Below are 17,201 nucleotides of genomic sequence, written 5' to 3'. Positions count from 1 at the left end.
CCTGTCCTAAGGTGAAATCCTGAACCCATTGATATCTATGGGAGTTTCCAATGACTTCAGTAGATCCAGGTTTTTACCCCAAGCGTTTTGTCATTTTTACTGTGTTTGGTCTCCTGCTGGAATACATTATGGAGCTGAGATTTTGTACTGCTGGGTGAAAACATGGATGTTAATTAATAGCAGCATAATCTGATTCCTACTCTAATATAGCACAGGCTTGATCGTGTTGCCGTACTGAAAACCCGAGGCAGCTTGTGGAGGTAGGATTCTGGCATGTGGCGATATTATTTATTATTTTTTATTATTATTTTGCACTGCTGAATGGCCTCACTTTTGTTACCATGTTAATGCAGCCAGAGGAGCTTCTGATTTTATGGGAACAAAGTGCTGCAACATAGTTTATTTGGAGTGCTTCTGTTGTAAACTGAGCCAATTAGACTGAGCTTTTCAGGTTGTTTTGTCCTAGGGTACTTTTTAAAAGTAATTTTACCACTGTTTGATCCCGACTCTGGGCTGAAGAACTGTGGGACAGGACTATGCTTTCGGATGGCAAGTAGAAATCACACCTCTTTCTATATTTAATATAATAGGTATATCTCCATATATTATATATCTCCTAGAACTGGAAGAGACCCTGAAAAGTCATTGAGTCCAGCCCCCTGCCTTCACTAGCAGGACCAAATACTGATTTTGCCCCAGATCCCTAAGCGGCCCTCTCGAGGATTGAACTCTCAACCCTGGGTTTAGCAGGCCAGTGCTCAAACCACTGAGCTAACCCTTTTCTTTTGCAATGTCACAAATGACATTTTCTATTTTTTATTCTCATAAAATAATTATTCTATAATATCTTCTCTGGTGGTCCTCTGATCTATAAGATACTTTGAACCATTCAGCATAGGTTTCTATTGAGCTTTGCCTTTGCTTTTTACTGCATTTTGGCCTTTGTTCTGGTGGTTCATTGCAGCATTTTCGTGGGAGGGTATGGATGCATCAGGAAGATCTGATATAACAAAACATTTAAAATAACTTCTGTTTACCCATTCAAACAATTGTCTAAACCAGTGGCTCTCAGCCTTTTCCATATTAGGATACCCCTTACATCCATCAATATGGAATGGACAGAGTGGTCATAACCCCACATGTCAAACTTAAAAAAAAAATCATAATTTAGTTTTAGAAATTTTCTGTCTTTTTGACAACTAGTTAGGCTTCTGTTGGTAATTCAGAGAACTGTACTCTAGCACATTTGTACAACATTTGATCGGTTTTTTCTTTATAATTCATTCCACCTGAAGATCTCAATGTGCTTTACAAACATTAATTCTTCTGTACTACTTATGGGTGTTAAGCAGTAGGCAAGTATTACCATCATTTAACAGATGAGGATGCTGCAATATAAAGAGGATGTGTGACCTTGGGAAATTCACAGCACTTATGTAGCAGAGGCAGGAATAGAAACCGAACATGCTGATGCAGTCCTATGATTTAACCGCAAGACCATCCTTCCTCATATGTCATGGTGGTTCTTGATTTCTAAACTGATCGTTTATGATGTTCACTGTTCCTCTTTATTCTGTATTTGGGCACCTGTATTTGTCTGTCTTACCTTTCTTTCTTAAGATGTTGGCCTTCTATTTTAAAGGAACTTTTTTCTTCTTGCTTAATTCGTCACTGAGAATGGCTTCAATATCCACTGTGAGGCTTCTAAATATTGACTTTGAGTTACTAAAAATAACTTTTTATGCCATTTCATCCTTGCCTTACAAATACTGGTCCCAATCCAGCAACTTCTATTCCTGATTATAGTCCTATTGATGTCAATAGGGCTAGTGGCATGAGGATGAACAGAGGTGAAGGATTATGCCTAGAGTAGCTATTCTATCTACAGTTGATAGTTTATGGGCATTTTTCCTTATATCAGACCATCTATTGTAAATTTAAGTTTGACCCTAAATTTAGGCTTCTTTAAATTTAAAGAGAGAAGTTACAATTTTTACTAAGCTTAATATGAATGGAATTTAAAATTTCCTGTGTGCTATGTAACTTGACAGCATCTTTCTAGTGCAAGAGAACCAGAAAAGGAAACTGACTAGATGCAAAATTGAACTTGATTAAAATAAAAATGATAGTATTTTATCTTACTGTCTGACTTCAATTAAATGCAAAGCGTAGCATATATTAAATTTAAAAAAAATTCTTTCTAATAGTCTTAGGTTCGGATTCTGCAAGGCACTTTGTGCAGCTGGGCCTCTATACCCTCACTGACAACCTTGCCAGATTGGGGTCAAAGATGTTTAGTTACTCTCTAAACATGTTTTTAAATTAATTAATCTTGATAGTGTCCCTGTCACTTAGCAGTTTGTCCCATCATTTTAAGCCATATATTCACCACTGTCAGTCTTTGATCTGCTTTCTTCCTTTGTCAACTCTTTCATTCTCATTTACTAACTGCCGTCCACATGTCATCTTTTGAAGTATTGGAGCATTCATTCAATCACATCTTAAGCACTCCAGAAGTGAGAACTCCCTCGTGTTTCCCTCGTATACAAGACAAAGATGAAGGCCAGTTAGGCAGCCTATGCATCATTAGAAGCGTAAACCTCACATAATCTGGAGATGACTTGAGCTAAGATGTACTTCTCCCTCCACCAGCATTTCTGATTTAATTATTCTGCAAACAGAATTTTTCCTCACACCTGTTCTGAAGTATTGAATAATTTACATTCAATGTCATAAATCTATAATGTGATGTAATGAGTTTTGTTGTTACTTCAGATAAAATTAGTCTGAGGCAATTTTGATTACCAGTTATTTGCCTTTGCAGTTTTGATGTTCCCTTTCTTGTTTTCTCCTAGCAACCTTTGCTTTTATAAAGGCCTGGTCTACCATGGGGGGGGGGGGGGGGGAGAATCAATCTAAGTTACGCAACTTCAGCTATGTGAATAACGTAACTGAAGTCAATGTACTTAGATCGACTTACTGTGATGTCTTCACCATGGTGAGTCGACTGCTGCCGCTCCCTCGTCGACTCCGCCTGCGCCTCTTGCGGAGGAGTACAGGAGTCAACTGGAGAGCGCTCGGGGGTCGATTTATCGCATCTAGTCTAGACATGATAAATCGACCCCCGCTGGATCGATCACTGCCTGCTGATCTGGCGGGTATTGTAGACCTATCCAAAGAGTGATATTTTATTACATTCTGAAGTATATTAACACGATAAAGTGCATGCAGGAAATAATTTTGTAAACTAGGTAGTTATACAAATTATGCATTATTGAAAATATGCTATTGTGCATTGAGTATGTTACTTTAGACAATACTTTTTGAAATTTAGGAACAATAGTAAGAAAAAAAGAGAGAGATAGGAAGAAGAGGAGGCGGGAGAAAGAACTACCAGAGTCCAAAGTAACATACCTGAGGTTGTTAACCAGATAACATATTGTGACAAAGTTCTGTCCTTGACTCCGTCGGTCCTGCGTTTCCTGGCGGATTTTGCTAGCCTCAGAGGCTCACTACGACCCTCCACGTAGCCCTTCTCTCTCTAGAGGCAAGGGTCACAGCTTACTGAGCCATTTTCATCATAAGCCAACAAGGGAGGTGAGGAGAAGCAATCCTCCCTCTCCCAGTCTCTGTTGTCTCCCAGTCTCAGTGATTAATCATGGAGGGGAGGGGGGAGCCCGGGCCTGTCCTCTACTCCGGGCTCCAGCCCAGGGACCCTAATATTAGCAGCTGTGGTAGCTGACTTTTTGGAAACAGGATGTGTACAATTCCCTGGGCCACTTCCCGACAGCAGCCCCCACTCAATATCTCCTTCACCGTTACCTCAGGGCCTCCTTCCTTACACCTGATATGGATTTGTACCGCTTCATTCCTCCAACAGCACAGCTCCCTCCTATAGCTCCTGACATCTACACCTCACTGACCAACGGGGAGGCTTTTAACTAGTTCCAGCCAGCCCTTGATTGGCTTCAGATGTCCCAATCAATCTAGCTATCTCCACTGCGTTCTAGAAGAACCTTAATTGGCCCCAGGTGTCTTGATTAACCTGGGGCAACTGCCATTTGGTTACCATGGTACCAGGGATTTGTTTAGCCTGGGGCTAACATACCTGTTCCTCACTACTTTACTGTAGCCATCTGGCCTTGCCCCATCACAGTATATACAGATCAGAATGGAACTAGCTCTACTTATGATGTTCTGTGGAAAATGCCAATATTTCACAGCAGTTTTTTGTTCTGATTTGGAATGAGAACTTGAAATTTTGAAATTTCCGACAGAAAAAAGCATTTCAGAATTTTTGAATTTGGAAAAATCTGATGGTTTTGGTTTGTATTTCCCTCCCACCCGCAAAAAAGGAAATGGAACAGCTGGCTGCCCCAAGTCCAAGGACATCCTCAAGCTGCCCCATAGTCAGCGGGAGTCAGAAGAGTGCCCTGCCATGGAGCAGAAAGTCTAGAAGCCCTGAAAGCCCCATCTTGAGCTTGTGCTTCCAGGGTTGCCAGGCTCCTGGCTGTGAGAGTCCTACTTTGAGCCTCTGCCTTTATGGTATGGCGCCTGGAAGCCTTGGGGTCCCCAATCCTGGAGCATTCAGCATGGTGGGTCTGCTCCAGAGCCATGGACCATGCATATGTTTCCATAAAATGTTTTGGATTGGTTGAATCTGCATTTTCTGACAAAAAAAAATTCCCAACCAGCTTCAATTATGTCTTATTGTGGTATGCATGATTTAAATGATTAATGTATCAATTTGGTGATGAAACTGACCAATTTAATGGTTGTATGCAGTGTTGTTATAGCCGTGTCAGTCCTGGGATATTAGAGAGACAAGTTGGGTGATGTAATGTCTTTTATTGGATCACACCTGAGAGAGAGTTCTGTGTAGCTCAAAAGCTTGTCTCTCTCACCAACAGAAGCTGGTCCAGTAAAAAGATATTTCCTCCTGCACCTTCTTTCTCCAATTTAATGATGTAATCTGTTGATTTATCTGTCTGTTGTCTCTAGGCATGTGTGTTTGCATATATACATATACGTGCACACAAAACAGGTGACATGACAAAGCAGAGAATGAGATTTGTCTCTCTAAATATTTACCTGGACACCAGGATTTACAGTGCTGATGGTCAGAAGAGCAGGCAATAGGAGAAAGCCATGGAGTGATCTATTTCCACAATGTTCCTGTGGAAAGACTTTTTCGAAAAGATATGCAAAATATTTTTAGAAGACCCTCATATATCCTCATCCTCACCCTGTGTGTTCGGAGCGAGGAGGGGGAGGCGGAACAAGCAAGAAACAAGGGATTCATCTGCTGGTTAAGTAGGGTGCAATGGGAAACTGTTTTGAATGTTTTCAGAGTATGTAATTTGGTATAGGTTTAACCAACTAAGGCTCTGATTCACTGATGGGACTCAACATAGGCACTAACGTTTTGGTTGTGGCATCAGTGAAATTAGGCTGTCTTCGATTTTTTCTTAGGCTTCAAAGGCTGTTTGGATACAATGAAGAACGAGCAATCAAACTCCTTTATATAAGGCAAACAAGGGCACTAATAGGATTGTTCACATGTGGGGGCATAAAAATGTTTCCTTGGATTTTATGAAAAATGATACCTTGGATGCTCAATTGCGTGCTGGACTCCTCAATTTGTCAAAAATTGGGCATGCAGAAACTTTTTTATTTTCAATTTTACTAGGAGCTTAAATTTCTGTTTGTTCCTGCACATGTGGGAGACCTTACTGTGTCTGTATATATTTTTGGAAAATGTAGGCTTTGAACCTGTAATTAGATGGGCAAATTGGTTCACCTGTGCCCATCTGTTTGCAGGGCCAGAACCCTAGGTTTTAAAGTATGTGTGACACTGCAGACGGAATCTTCATTATATTTCTGTTGGCCAACAGTAAAAGTTGGACTGGATTTTTCTTCTCTGTGGGAGGGCTGATCATCCAAGACAGATCTTTCAAAAGAAATTAAAGAACGTAATTCAGTTATCTCCTGTACATATCAGACACTTGCATAACAGGAGGCCCCAGAGTTAAATCCTAGTTAACTGTTAAACACATCTTGTGGATTTGAAAGTAAAGTATGCAGAGGTCTTTTAGCTAACTAGAGGTTCGCCTGTTACAGAAAGATCGGTTAAATCGCTGTGACGTTGAAAGAAGTTGTCAGTGCTTCTTCTGTCAAGCTGCCAGAAAGAACAGTAAAGTTCTGTTTCAGAAAATAAGTTGCTACTTATCAGGAAGAAATGAAAATGATAATTCTTTGGCTAGTCTTAAAAATAGCACTTCTCAGAATTCTGCTTGGATGAGATTCATTCAATTAAAAAATATTTCTCTCTCTCTCTCATTTTTAGTCTTCCACAGATTTCAATCAACCTATTGTTGCTGTTTGCCACTTTACTAGTCTTTAGGTTCACTTCTTAAACATTTTTCTTTGGTGGCTGAGATACTTATAATTTTCTACTCCACACAGTGCACTTTTGATCTATTGCCAAGCATGATCCAATTGTAAGAAGTAAATTCCAATGATCTACACAGGGTTTACTTTTCTGAAGAGAAATGACAAAAAATACCTCAAATGCTTAAAAATTTAACCAAATGAAAATGCCAAGTTAGGATTGAAACTCCATCCTTACTTTGATTAATTAATCTAAGTATCAGATATAATTAGAAACATGTGCTTGAATAAGGCAGAAAAGTGCATTTTCGATTAAGTTCTTTAACTTTTCATTATTGCTGTAGGTTTCAAATCTGCAAAAGCATAGAAATTAATTGAAGGTTTTGTTTTTGATCCCTTAGAATATTTTTAAATGTTCTCTTATGTTGCCATCAGTGCTATTTGAGCGCCAGAAACATCCAGGTGGTTAGCACTGAGAATTATAAACAGACAGATGAAGATGAGCCATAGCTGTCAAATTTTAATCCAAAATCCCAAGTGTGTTTGAACTGGGATTTTGGTTTGAACCATTTATGTAGTGATAAAGGTTAGCTGTTAATTTTGATGTAGCTTTACAGTTGATAAAGGTTGAGGATCCTTCAGATCCTTACAAGCCCATTTCTCGTTTCTGCTCATAAATCAAAAGAACGTTTAGAAAATCAGATCACTAAATTACATCAGCGGTTGTCTCTAAAGTTGCACTTAAATACCATCCAATCCACAACAGATGACAGAATAGATGCATACTCAACATGGCTTTTAATTACCAGGCTACCTGCAGGATATATTGCTCTTGTGAAAAATATTTCTCATTGTCCTATAGTGTTGCAGTGGCAGACTACATGCTTTCCTCCATTATTGTTAGCTAAATAGGCCCAAATGTTGTTTACGTGGCAAAAGCATACTCCAGGACTGGAAGCAGAAACATCTGGACAGTCTGAGTATAACTGTTTTTATCCCCGTTCAACTATTCTCTGCTGGCTTAGGGATATCAGGAACCAAACATATGTGTGGACCCTGTCACAGTGAGCATTCAATAACCGCAGGTAGTACTAGACTGGCACTATTCTATTTGATCAGATCTACATTTTAGAATGGATATTGGCTATAATATTCTTCAGGTATTTTAATTGAAAACTCACGGTCTCACATTCTCAGTTCCGTCTGTCAGACTGTCATGTGCTGGCAGTGGTATTTCAATGCATGTTAATGTGAGGGCAAAATGAAATATAAAAGACCAAGTGAGAGTCAGACGCATTAAAAACAAGTGGATGAAACATGGTGGCACGGTGGTCCACAACAAAACAAGAACAATGCAGAGAAATACTTTCATACAATCACAGGAGCAACAATATTTAAATTTTAGATTACCTGAGAGAATGAGACCACAGCTGGAATAAAGAAACCACAAATCTAAAACTGGGACAGTCACACTTCCTTCTCCAACAACCAAATTTTGAAGTTTTAGCTGTCCCAGGTCAAATACTGTGGCGGGAAATTAAATAATTGGTAAAGTTTGGTTATATTTGTCATTAATACCTGCTATCTTAGCTTGATTAAAATCCTGTGCTTCCAGGAATAATTTGATCACTGAAGGTATCAGGAAATATATTCTTCTACGTTTCTTATAGCTCAGTTAACCCAGGTGCATTACCTGTGTGGGAGACTCCTTCCTCTGAAGTATGTCTTACCCATCTGATATGATGTGCCAATAATCGTCCTGCTATTTAGACACCAGACTAGATGGACCAATGGTCTGATTTGGAATAGTAAACCTTATGTTCCTATCATAAAGAATATTCATTGTAAAAACTTTTATTATTCTTAAAAGTATTCGTTCAACTACATTTGGATTTAATAGCTAGTGTAGTGAGTGCAATTCTGAATGTACATGTTGCTTCTTTATGAAAACCTTTAGACATATTGACAAGTCTGGAGATGCCTGCATAATTTTATACAACATTCTGAAAAGGTTACTCTGTGTACATTACAGGAGGGTTTCAGGAAGAGTTGACTGCATATGAATAGCACCATTTTCTGCTTTTTAAAAAAATGATCAGAGCAGGCTGTAATGAAATTTGAGTTTGACCTTCAAGTGCAAATTTACCTCTATCCCATAGTATAATCACATCAAAAAATATTGGACTCAACAGCCATCCTATCCTCCTTACTCTCGGCAGAGCTATGTTACTTGTAATCATTTGTGAATATATTAGTCCTGCTGCATATGGAAAACCAAAGGATTGCTCTTGCCAGAAGACTGAATGACTTTTCCAAACTTGTGACAGGTGTTTCAAAATTTGAATAGCTCTGTATGTCGCTGCCTTGGAACTGAGAGTTTGTATGGACCGTGATTCTCTGTAAAATGACATAGCATTATTTTTTGTTTCAGAAGAAATCATGCATCAGGATATCATTCCCCTCTGTGCTGCAGATATTGAAGACCAGTTAAAGAAGCAATTTGCCTATCTGTCAGGTAAAAATTGGAACGTTCCTACTGAATCTGTTATTCAAATGTGTGGTTTCAGCTGTTTCGATCCACGCTTTCATATAGTCACTGAACACTATTATCAGGGCAGCCATCATTTTGCGATCTGTATTTAGAATGATCATAAAGATGCTATTCTGGAATTTACCAAAAAATGTGTTAAATATGATTGAAACTTGAATTATTTATATAATCTCTAGTAGTGCCAGCTGGGTGGCTTAGTGGGCAGCATCACAGTGCTCTATAGATCTATAGATAAGGAGACCCAGGTCTGAGGCTAACCTCAGATAATCACACATGGGTCAGTAGGAGATAACGTAAAAAACTGAAGGAGAACTTCAGGATTTGGCCTACTGTATAGAGGACTTTGTGAATTGAGACTTGAAAAACTCTGTATTTGATTACTCGAAACCCAGTTACAGAAAGAGCTTTTTAAAAAAAAACCCTAAATATGCATTAGATCAGGGGTCGGCTACCTTTCAGAAGTGCTGTGCTGAATCTTCATTTATTCACTCTAATTTAAGGTTTCACGTGCCAGTAATACATTTAAACATTTTTAGAAGGTCTCTTTCTATAAGTCTATAATACATAACTAAACTATTGTTGTATGTAAAGTAAATAAGGCTTTTATAATGTTTAAGAAGCTTCATTTAAAATTAATTTAAAATGCAGAGCCCCCCCGGACCAGTGGCCAGGACTGGGCAGTGTGCGTGCCACTGAAAATCAGCTTGCATGCCGCCTTCGGCACCCGTGCCATAGGTTGCTTACCCCTGCATTAGATTATGTTGCAAACTTACTCACCTAGGGTGGGTCAAGAAAAAGGAAAAATATGGTTTTTTACCCTTTGACGTGCAGAGAATGTAATGGTAGGTATAAATGTCCCTAAGGGATTACACTGAAAAAAACACCCCATTATTTTCTCTTTACCCCACCCAGCTGTTCCCCGAACAGAGCTAGACTTCTTTTGCTTTCTACCCATTTCTCAAACCACCCACACAAGATTGAAAACTAGCCATTCCTTTCCCTCAAAAAAGGCCAATTCATTCCTAATCCCATCCTGTCCCCAAATCTCCCACTTTGTTATTAGCCAACCATCATGATATTGCTTTCTCAGTGTCCATGAGGGTTCATTCCTAGACATAGCCTTCCTATCCTCCAACTATAAGAACAGACATACTCGATGTTGGAGGGGAAAGTTGGAAGTGAAGGACCCTCTGGTATTTAATGTAAAATTCTCTTGTCATGCGTGAGGTCTGTGATGCTCTAAGGGCTTGTCCTATGCTTAAAACAAAATTACAGTGTCACAGCTATGCCACTGCAGTGGTGCCGCTGTAGCACTTCAGCATAGACAATACCTACGCCGATGGGAGGGGTTCTCCCATTGCTGTAGTTGGTCCATTTCCCCGAGAGGCAGTGGCTAGGATGATGGAAGAATTCTTCCGTCAACTTAGTGCTATCTGTGTTGGGGACTTAGGTCTTCTTAATAACGCCACTCCGGGTGTGGATTTTTCACACCCCTTAGCAACATAGTTAGGGCCCTACCAAATTCACGGTCCATTTTGGTCAATTTCACGGACATAGGATTTTAAAAGTCAATAATTTCATGATTTCAGCTATTTATATCTGAAATTTCATGGTGTTGCAGTTGTAGGTGTCATGACCCAAAAAAGGAGTGGGGGGGGGGTGTCACAAGGGTATCGTAGGGGGAGTTGTGGTACTGCTACCCATACTTCTGTGCTGCTGCTGGCAGCAGTGCTGCCATCAGAGCTTGGATCTTAGCTCTGAAGGCAGCAGCACAGAAGTAAGGGTGGCATGGTATGGTATTGCCCCCACTGCTGATGGTGGGGCACTGCCTTCAAAACTGGGTGCCCGGCCAACAACCGCCGCTCTCTGGCCGCCCAGCTCTGAAGGCAGCACAGAGGTAAGAGTGACAATACTGCGACTCCCCTAAAATAACCTTGCGACCCCCCCTCCCTGCAATTCCCTTTTGGGTCAGGACCCCCAATTTGAGAATCATAGACTATCAGGGTTGGAAGGAACCTAGTCCAACCCCCTTCTCAAAGCAGGACCAATCCCCAGACAGATTTTTGCCCCAATCCCTAAATGGCCCCCTCAAGGATTGAACTCACAACCCTGGGTTTAGCAGACCAATGCTCAAACCACTGAGCTATCCCTCACCCCATGAAATCTGTATAGTATAGGGTAAAAGCACACAAGACCAGATTTCACAGTCCGTGACACGTTTTTCATGGCCATGAATTTGTTAGGGCCGTAAACATATTCATGCTGACCTAATTTTCTAGTGTAGACCAGGCCTAAGTTTCTGTTTTCTAACTAGGGGCAAAAAAGTGCTCATGATCATGTTATATAAGAAAGTCTTACTAGATAACTGCAAGAAGAATTTACTACTTTTCCCCCACTGTGAGTTAAACCCTATTATGAATAGAATAGATGCAAACCAGTTGAATGCAATTTAAGCTTCCTTAGCCCCCCAAGAATCTTTTTCACACAGCCACAAGCATATTCAGCACTCATTATGTCAACAGTGCAGTGGAGCTCAACAAGAGCAGCCATTTCTCATTCCAGTTTATTGAATTCGTACTTAACCCCTCAATCTATTATGAGAAGACATTTTTGTTTTAAAAGCTAGCGCAGCTGTTTAATGAGGGGTTTGTTATCATTATTTACCCTTTTTTGCAGTTTACCATTATAGTGCAATTTGACTTTTTATGCATTTTGTCTATTTTTGCACTCCATATTTATCCTAGTGTTCATATTAAAGTATGTTAATAGTTAACTTTCAGTGCTGTACTATACAGTGTTGCTCTGGGTTCTGGGAACACAAGAGCAGTGTTACATAACTTCAGTGACAGAATATTAAACAGCTTACTCACACTTGCATTGTGACTTTGCTGCTCAGCTGTTTAGGATATTTATTTTTGTCCATGAGAGTGTTGGGGTTTTTTAATACTTGTTTGACCTTGTAATATAAAATAAATTACAATTAATGGAAGTGTATAGATTAAGAATATTTTTATTAAATAATTTCCCTTTAAGAGTTTTTAGGCATGGTGCATTATTTATTGCCTTAGGTAGATACACTTAAAATGTAGCAAAAATAGCAGTGCTGCATATAGTTGAATATGCAGTATTTTCTCTAACAAAAGACATTATTTATTTAGCTTTGTGAAATAGTTGTCTGCATGTAGGACCACAGCAGGTACATGTCAATGAACCTCAGCACAAAGCCCTATCCACTTTGGGCACCCAGGGCCGCCCAGAGGGGGGTGCAAGTGGGGCAATTTGCCCCAGGCCCCGCAGGAGCCCCACGAGCACTGGCCCAGTAGCAGTCCAGGTCTTCGGCAGCATTTCGGCGGCGGGGGGCCTTTCAGTGCTGCTGAAGAGGTGGAGCAACTGAAGGGCCCCCCACCGCCGAAATGCCGCCGTGGACCCTGGCCGCCGCCAGCTGAGTACAAGCACCGCAGCTCCCCTGCTTTGCCCCAGACCCCCAGAATCCTCTGGGTGGCCCTGTGGGCACCTCTTATGGGTAGGAGACCATGGCCTTTTCCAAACCTCTTTTTTTTTTTTTTGTGATCGTGGGTACCTCTGGATCAGTTAACTGTTGTCTTTTTTTCCCTTAAGGGTAACGATTCTTTCATTTCCTGTGGTGGGCAGACAGCATTTCTCTCCCTATGTCAATAGCCCCATCCAAGTTATACTTGAAATTAAACAAAATACTTCATATTTAAGAAATAGAAAAATGAAATAGTAAAACTAAGAAAAGCTTTTAAACGTAACCCTATTTAGTCAGAAGCTATGGAAAATCATGCTAGTACAGACTGAGTTTAAAGACTGTAGCTGTTGCTCTTGGATATGTAGACATTTGTTCCACCTAATCTATGGGTAGCAGTCCGGCCATATACCAGTTTAGCTCCAGACGGGTCCAAGTGATCCGTTTGTGTAGCAAGTTCATGCCCATCCCCACAATTAAAATGATGTTCCTTGGCATGTCCCTTTAGTCATTGTTCTCTCTACAGACCAACTTTTCTTGTTTTGGAAAGCATGTAACATTTTCATTAGAATGTTCAGACATTAGGTCAGCTGTTCTTCTCAGACATCAGTTTGAATAACTCACTCCCTACAGTGGTATTTTTCTTTTACTTTACTATCTTTTCTATTTTACTTGGTATTTTACTCTATTTTTATCTTTGTTACTCTTTGATATACAATCTTCTAATTTCCTTCTGTGCTTCAAAGAGTTCTCTCGAGCCTTTGTTACCTTTTCCAAGGACATTCTCTCCCTCTGTGGGTGATCAACACCTTGCTTAGGGCTTTGTTCCTTAGCACTTCATGTTATTTTCTCCACTTGCTCAGATTTTTTTTTTCTCCCTTGAGTGAGAAGTTGCCATATTTTTTTTATATTCAGACTTAAACTCCCTGCAATTGTTTATGCACAGGTACGTTATAATAGAATATAGATGAGTAAGAACAGACAGACAAATGTATCTTATCAAAATGTTATCTGCCCAAGTTAATTGTCACAAGCACCTCGAATGTCATAAAACATGATAAAATACAAATGACTTCTGGCCATCACGAATACTGAACCACTCATTCCAGCCCCCTTTTCTATGTACTGTTCTCTGGTAAAACATGTACTGTCAAACAAACTGTAGATTAGATAATCATGGTAAGAGATTCACTATCTCCTTTAATGTAACTTTTATAATACACATTTACGCCTTTGTTTGTAATTCCCATGTTACCTGCCTTTTCTGATAATTATGCATACTTTTTGCAATTGCAGCTTGAAAATTAGGTTGAAGTACTAGTTTCTGAAGTACTTGATGCTCTTGGTCCTTGAGATTTGTATGGCAAACCCATGTATTATGTTCCTACTTTGCACCTTTGTTTTATATTTGACTTTAATATTAGCAATACTCTTCCTTTATACAGTATGCAAATAACCGCATTGCAAGCTTTGCACACTAACTGTGGAACTCTTTTCCACAGTAGCCACAGGAATGACACTGCTTTTAAAGATTTGTTCAAAACTTTTGGCCAGATCCTTTCTCATGTTCCAGGCCCTTTTTACTGCCCATAAACTGTGCAGAGAGCCCTATAACTGTGTGGGTGAAATGAACTCACATAGGGAAAATAAGACGAAAAAAAACCCTGGCACCTTTGGGTGAATTTTTTCACAAAACAGTCACTCCATATCTGACCTCTCAGACCTCATCCTCAAAGGAAACCTGCACAACACCTTTAAAAGACAAACCTGGGAGCTTAAATTCATAACTTTTGCTAGATACTACAAATCATGGGTTGAATAGACCCACTGGATTTATGTCAAGGGGTAGCCATGTTAGTCTGGATCTGTAAAAGCAGCAAAGAGTCCTGTGGCACCTTATAGACTAAGACGTATTGGAGCATGAGCTTTCGTGGGTGAATATCCACTTCGTTGGACGTCCGACGAAGTGGGTATTCACCCACGAAAGCTCATGCTCCAATACGTCTTAGTCTATAAGGTGCCACAGGACTCTTTGCTGCTTTTACTGGATTTATGGTTTATTACATCAATCTGTAATCCATTAACCCTACCCCACTTTTTTTTTTTTTGGTCCTATGACTGAAGAGGGGTTAGAGGTCTCTTGCAATATGTTAATTCCTTATGTTGAACAATCTGTTCCAATTTGTATTTAGCTATGATGCTGAGTACATATCCCAGACCTGAACAAGAGCGCTGTGTAGCTCAAAAGCTTGTCTCTTTCACCAATAGAAGTTGGTCCAATAAAATATATTACTTCACCCACCTTGTCCCGCTAGTATCCTGGGACCAGCACAGCTACAACAACACTAAACAGATCTCACCAGTTGAGGATTCCCTTACCATGACGGATTCCCGAGCAGATGTACAGCTACGCCAATCCCATTGCAGCCCCAGGATAAGGAGGGGGTGTAAAGCTCTGCTGTACTCTGGCAGTTCTTGGCTGGTGGACAGTCCCTTGTGGGGCCATATCCAGCCAGCATAAATTAGTCGTCATAGAACTAGCCACCAGATCAGCAGCTGGCTCCTTTGCCCCAACTAGCTGCGGACAGAGGGTGCACTGTAGAATCTGTGCCCTTATTTTCATGTTCTTTGTATTCTCTTGTGACTCTCCTGAACAGAAGGAAAAGGTGCTTTACAAATTAAAAGAAGTGACTCAAAACTATTTATTAAGCCTCTAACTGGTAGGAAGCATAACTGATTTATAGCTGTACGATTCTCTACATTTGATTGTTTGATGTTATTCTTTTGTCTGTTAAAGTAGACAAAAGGCCTGGTCTTGCAAAACTCCCATTGAACGTGTAGCCATGTTGAACCTGTTTTATAGTATATGCTTTCAACAAAATAAAAAATATAGTATGTTAACCCCTTGGCAAAAGAAAGAAGACTAGAAACTACATGTGTTCAGACTAACCAGAGCAACCTTAAATTTTGGAATTTTGTGCTTTGATTTAACAGTTTTAATATTGTATTAATCCTGTTTTCAATGGGAGGAGGGGGGGAATATAATTAATCTAAAATTTGGAGGTCATCTTGGATATCTTACAGCTTCTGCTGGTTTTCAGAAACCAGATAGGTGGTATAACTTAATAAGCTGAAATTTTGCTGATAAAAACCAGGAATTAAACAAATCTATCTATAGAGATAGATATAGTGTACCAGATTCTCAGGTAGTATAAATTGGCATAATTCCTTTGACCAAAATGGAGCTGAAATGCCCAAACTGAGGCTCTTAATCAATATTTTGTGGGGCAGGAGGAGGGGGAGGTTAAATCCACATTGCCAGTGGGACAGCTGTTACCACTTCCCTTGCATTGTTCCAGCTGCAGACCAGAGTTTTAAAATTTTAAAATAAAAACTTACAGTACTAAACTCATTTTTGGTGCCATATACAATTTTTTTAAAATGTATTGTTTGTCCACAAAGTATTAGATCTCAAATACATTCTCAAATTTGGCTAAATTGTAATCCAGTATAGTTTGTAATTACAGATATTTTTGAATCCCTCTGGATTAAATACAACCCGAAGAAGAAACACAATATGTGTAAAACTTTTCTTGTTCCAAAACACGTTTCAACACGTTTTTTGTGTCTGATCTTTTTGCTCTATAAGGAATGCAATATAATGAATAAGAATAATGAAGATTTTAATCAACCCCATACAGTTAAAATTGTTCACGAGTATGTTGAGTACTTCTGTTAATAAGTCAATTTTTTCTTTATAGAAAATGGAAATTCCAAATCAGGAGGAGGGTTATTTCCAAACACTGTCTCTTCAGGCTTGCATTGACTTAGAAGTTAGTTACATTAGTCCCAAGCACTTGATTCTTGGCATCGTTCAGTACAAAGAAATGGAATGAAGCCAAATTAGGGCTTTTAAACTACTGGTGTCGATCTGGGCCACTTAATCATGCTAATACTTTTGGGTTTTGTTTGCTTATATCAATCAATGGAGAGACACCATCCATTTTTGGAAAATATGAATATCAGTTACAACTTCCCACCATGGATTTAGGCCTGACGATCTCTGTCCTTACTCCTTTTAACTAATACCATTTGCCTTCTAATTACCCCTTGCCATATCGTGTCCATTACTCTTTCTGACCAAAAGGACTGGAAAAAGTGCTTTTGAGAATCCATCAGTACCATCCCTTACTCAAGTGGAATGGTCACTACTGAATGTTGAACAGCTGCCCTCCATCTTTCTCCTGTCACTTCACCAAAAAAAATTGAGAAACCTTCTTCACTATTCCCAAACCCTTCTAGCCCTAAGAAGAAGAATCTGTGTGCAGCTTATCTGTTTGGGGGCTTTTTTCTTTCTGTAAAATTATTCTAGACACTAGCCTATGCTGTTTTGCTGTGACTGAATCAACAAGTGTATTAATCAATGAGCCAAGCAGAGAATTCTTCTTTACTTTGAGTCTTTTATTCATTTTACTATAGTACAAGTAATTCAGTCACCTTGTGATTTCACATTAGCACCATACTGAGATGTAAATGTTGTTAATCATATCTTGTTTGAGATTGTACATCAGATAATTGATGGCAACATGCTCAGATACCATTGTATAAGAACCTGAATAGAGCAGAATGTCATGAAGCACTCGTTTGCCATGTCTGTATCCACCCCTACAAGTCCTTCTGTAATCACACTTCTTCTATGACATTTGCAAACCCTCCTCCGCCTTTCATAAAGTGCTACATTAGAGAAAATAAAATAGTTACAGTATGCGTAGA

The 17,201-nt window shown here is 39.6% G+C and overlaps 1 protein-coding gene and 1 long non-coding RNA gene across 2 annotated transcripts in view; one reads left to right on the top strand and one right to left on the bottom strand.

Annotated features, from left to right (window-relative positions):
- MCF2L (MCF.2 cell line derived transforming sequence like) overlaps positions 1-17,201 on the top strand; it is a 251,780-nt gene that overhangs the window by 136,173 nt on the left and 98,406 nt on the right. Inside the window, exon 3 of the mRNA XM_045007516.1 lies at positions 8,822-8,905. Within this exon, the coding sequence (XP_044863451.1) occupies positions 8,822-8,905 (84 nt within the window). The remainder of the gene's footprint in view (positions 1-8,821; positions 8,906-17,201) is intronic.
- Positions 3,022-4,017, bottom strand: LOC123364963. Its single transcript, XR_006577377.1, has 3 exons — positions 3,823-4,017; positions 3,415-3,541; positions 3,022-3,169 (listed from the first exon to the last, which is right to left on the bottom strand). It is a non-coding gene; the product is annotated as an uncharacterized LOC123364963 (long non-coding RNA).

The sequence above is a fragment of the Mauremys mutica genome, chromosome 1, assembly GCF_020497125.1.
Source record: "Mauremys mutica isolate MM-2020 ecotype Southern chromosome 1, ASM2049712v1, whole genome shotgun sequence".
In the NCBI taxonomy this organism is placed as follows: Eukaryota; Metazoa; Chordata; order Testudines; family Geoemydidae; genus Mauremys; species Mauremys mutica.
The sequence above is the reverse complement of the archived record's forward strand: the minus strand, read 5'-3'. Positions and strand labels throughout refer to the sequence as shown.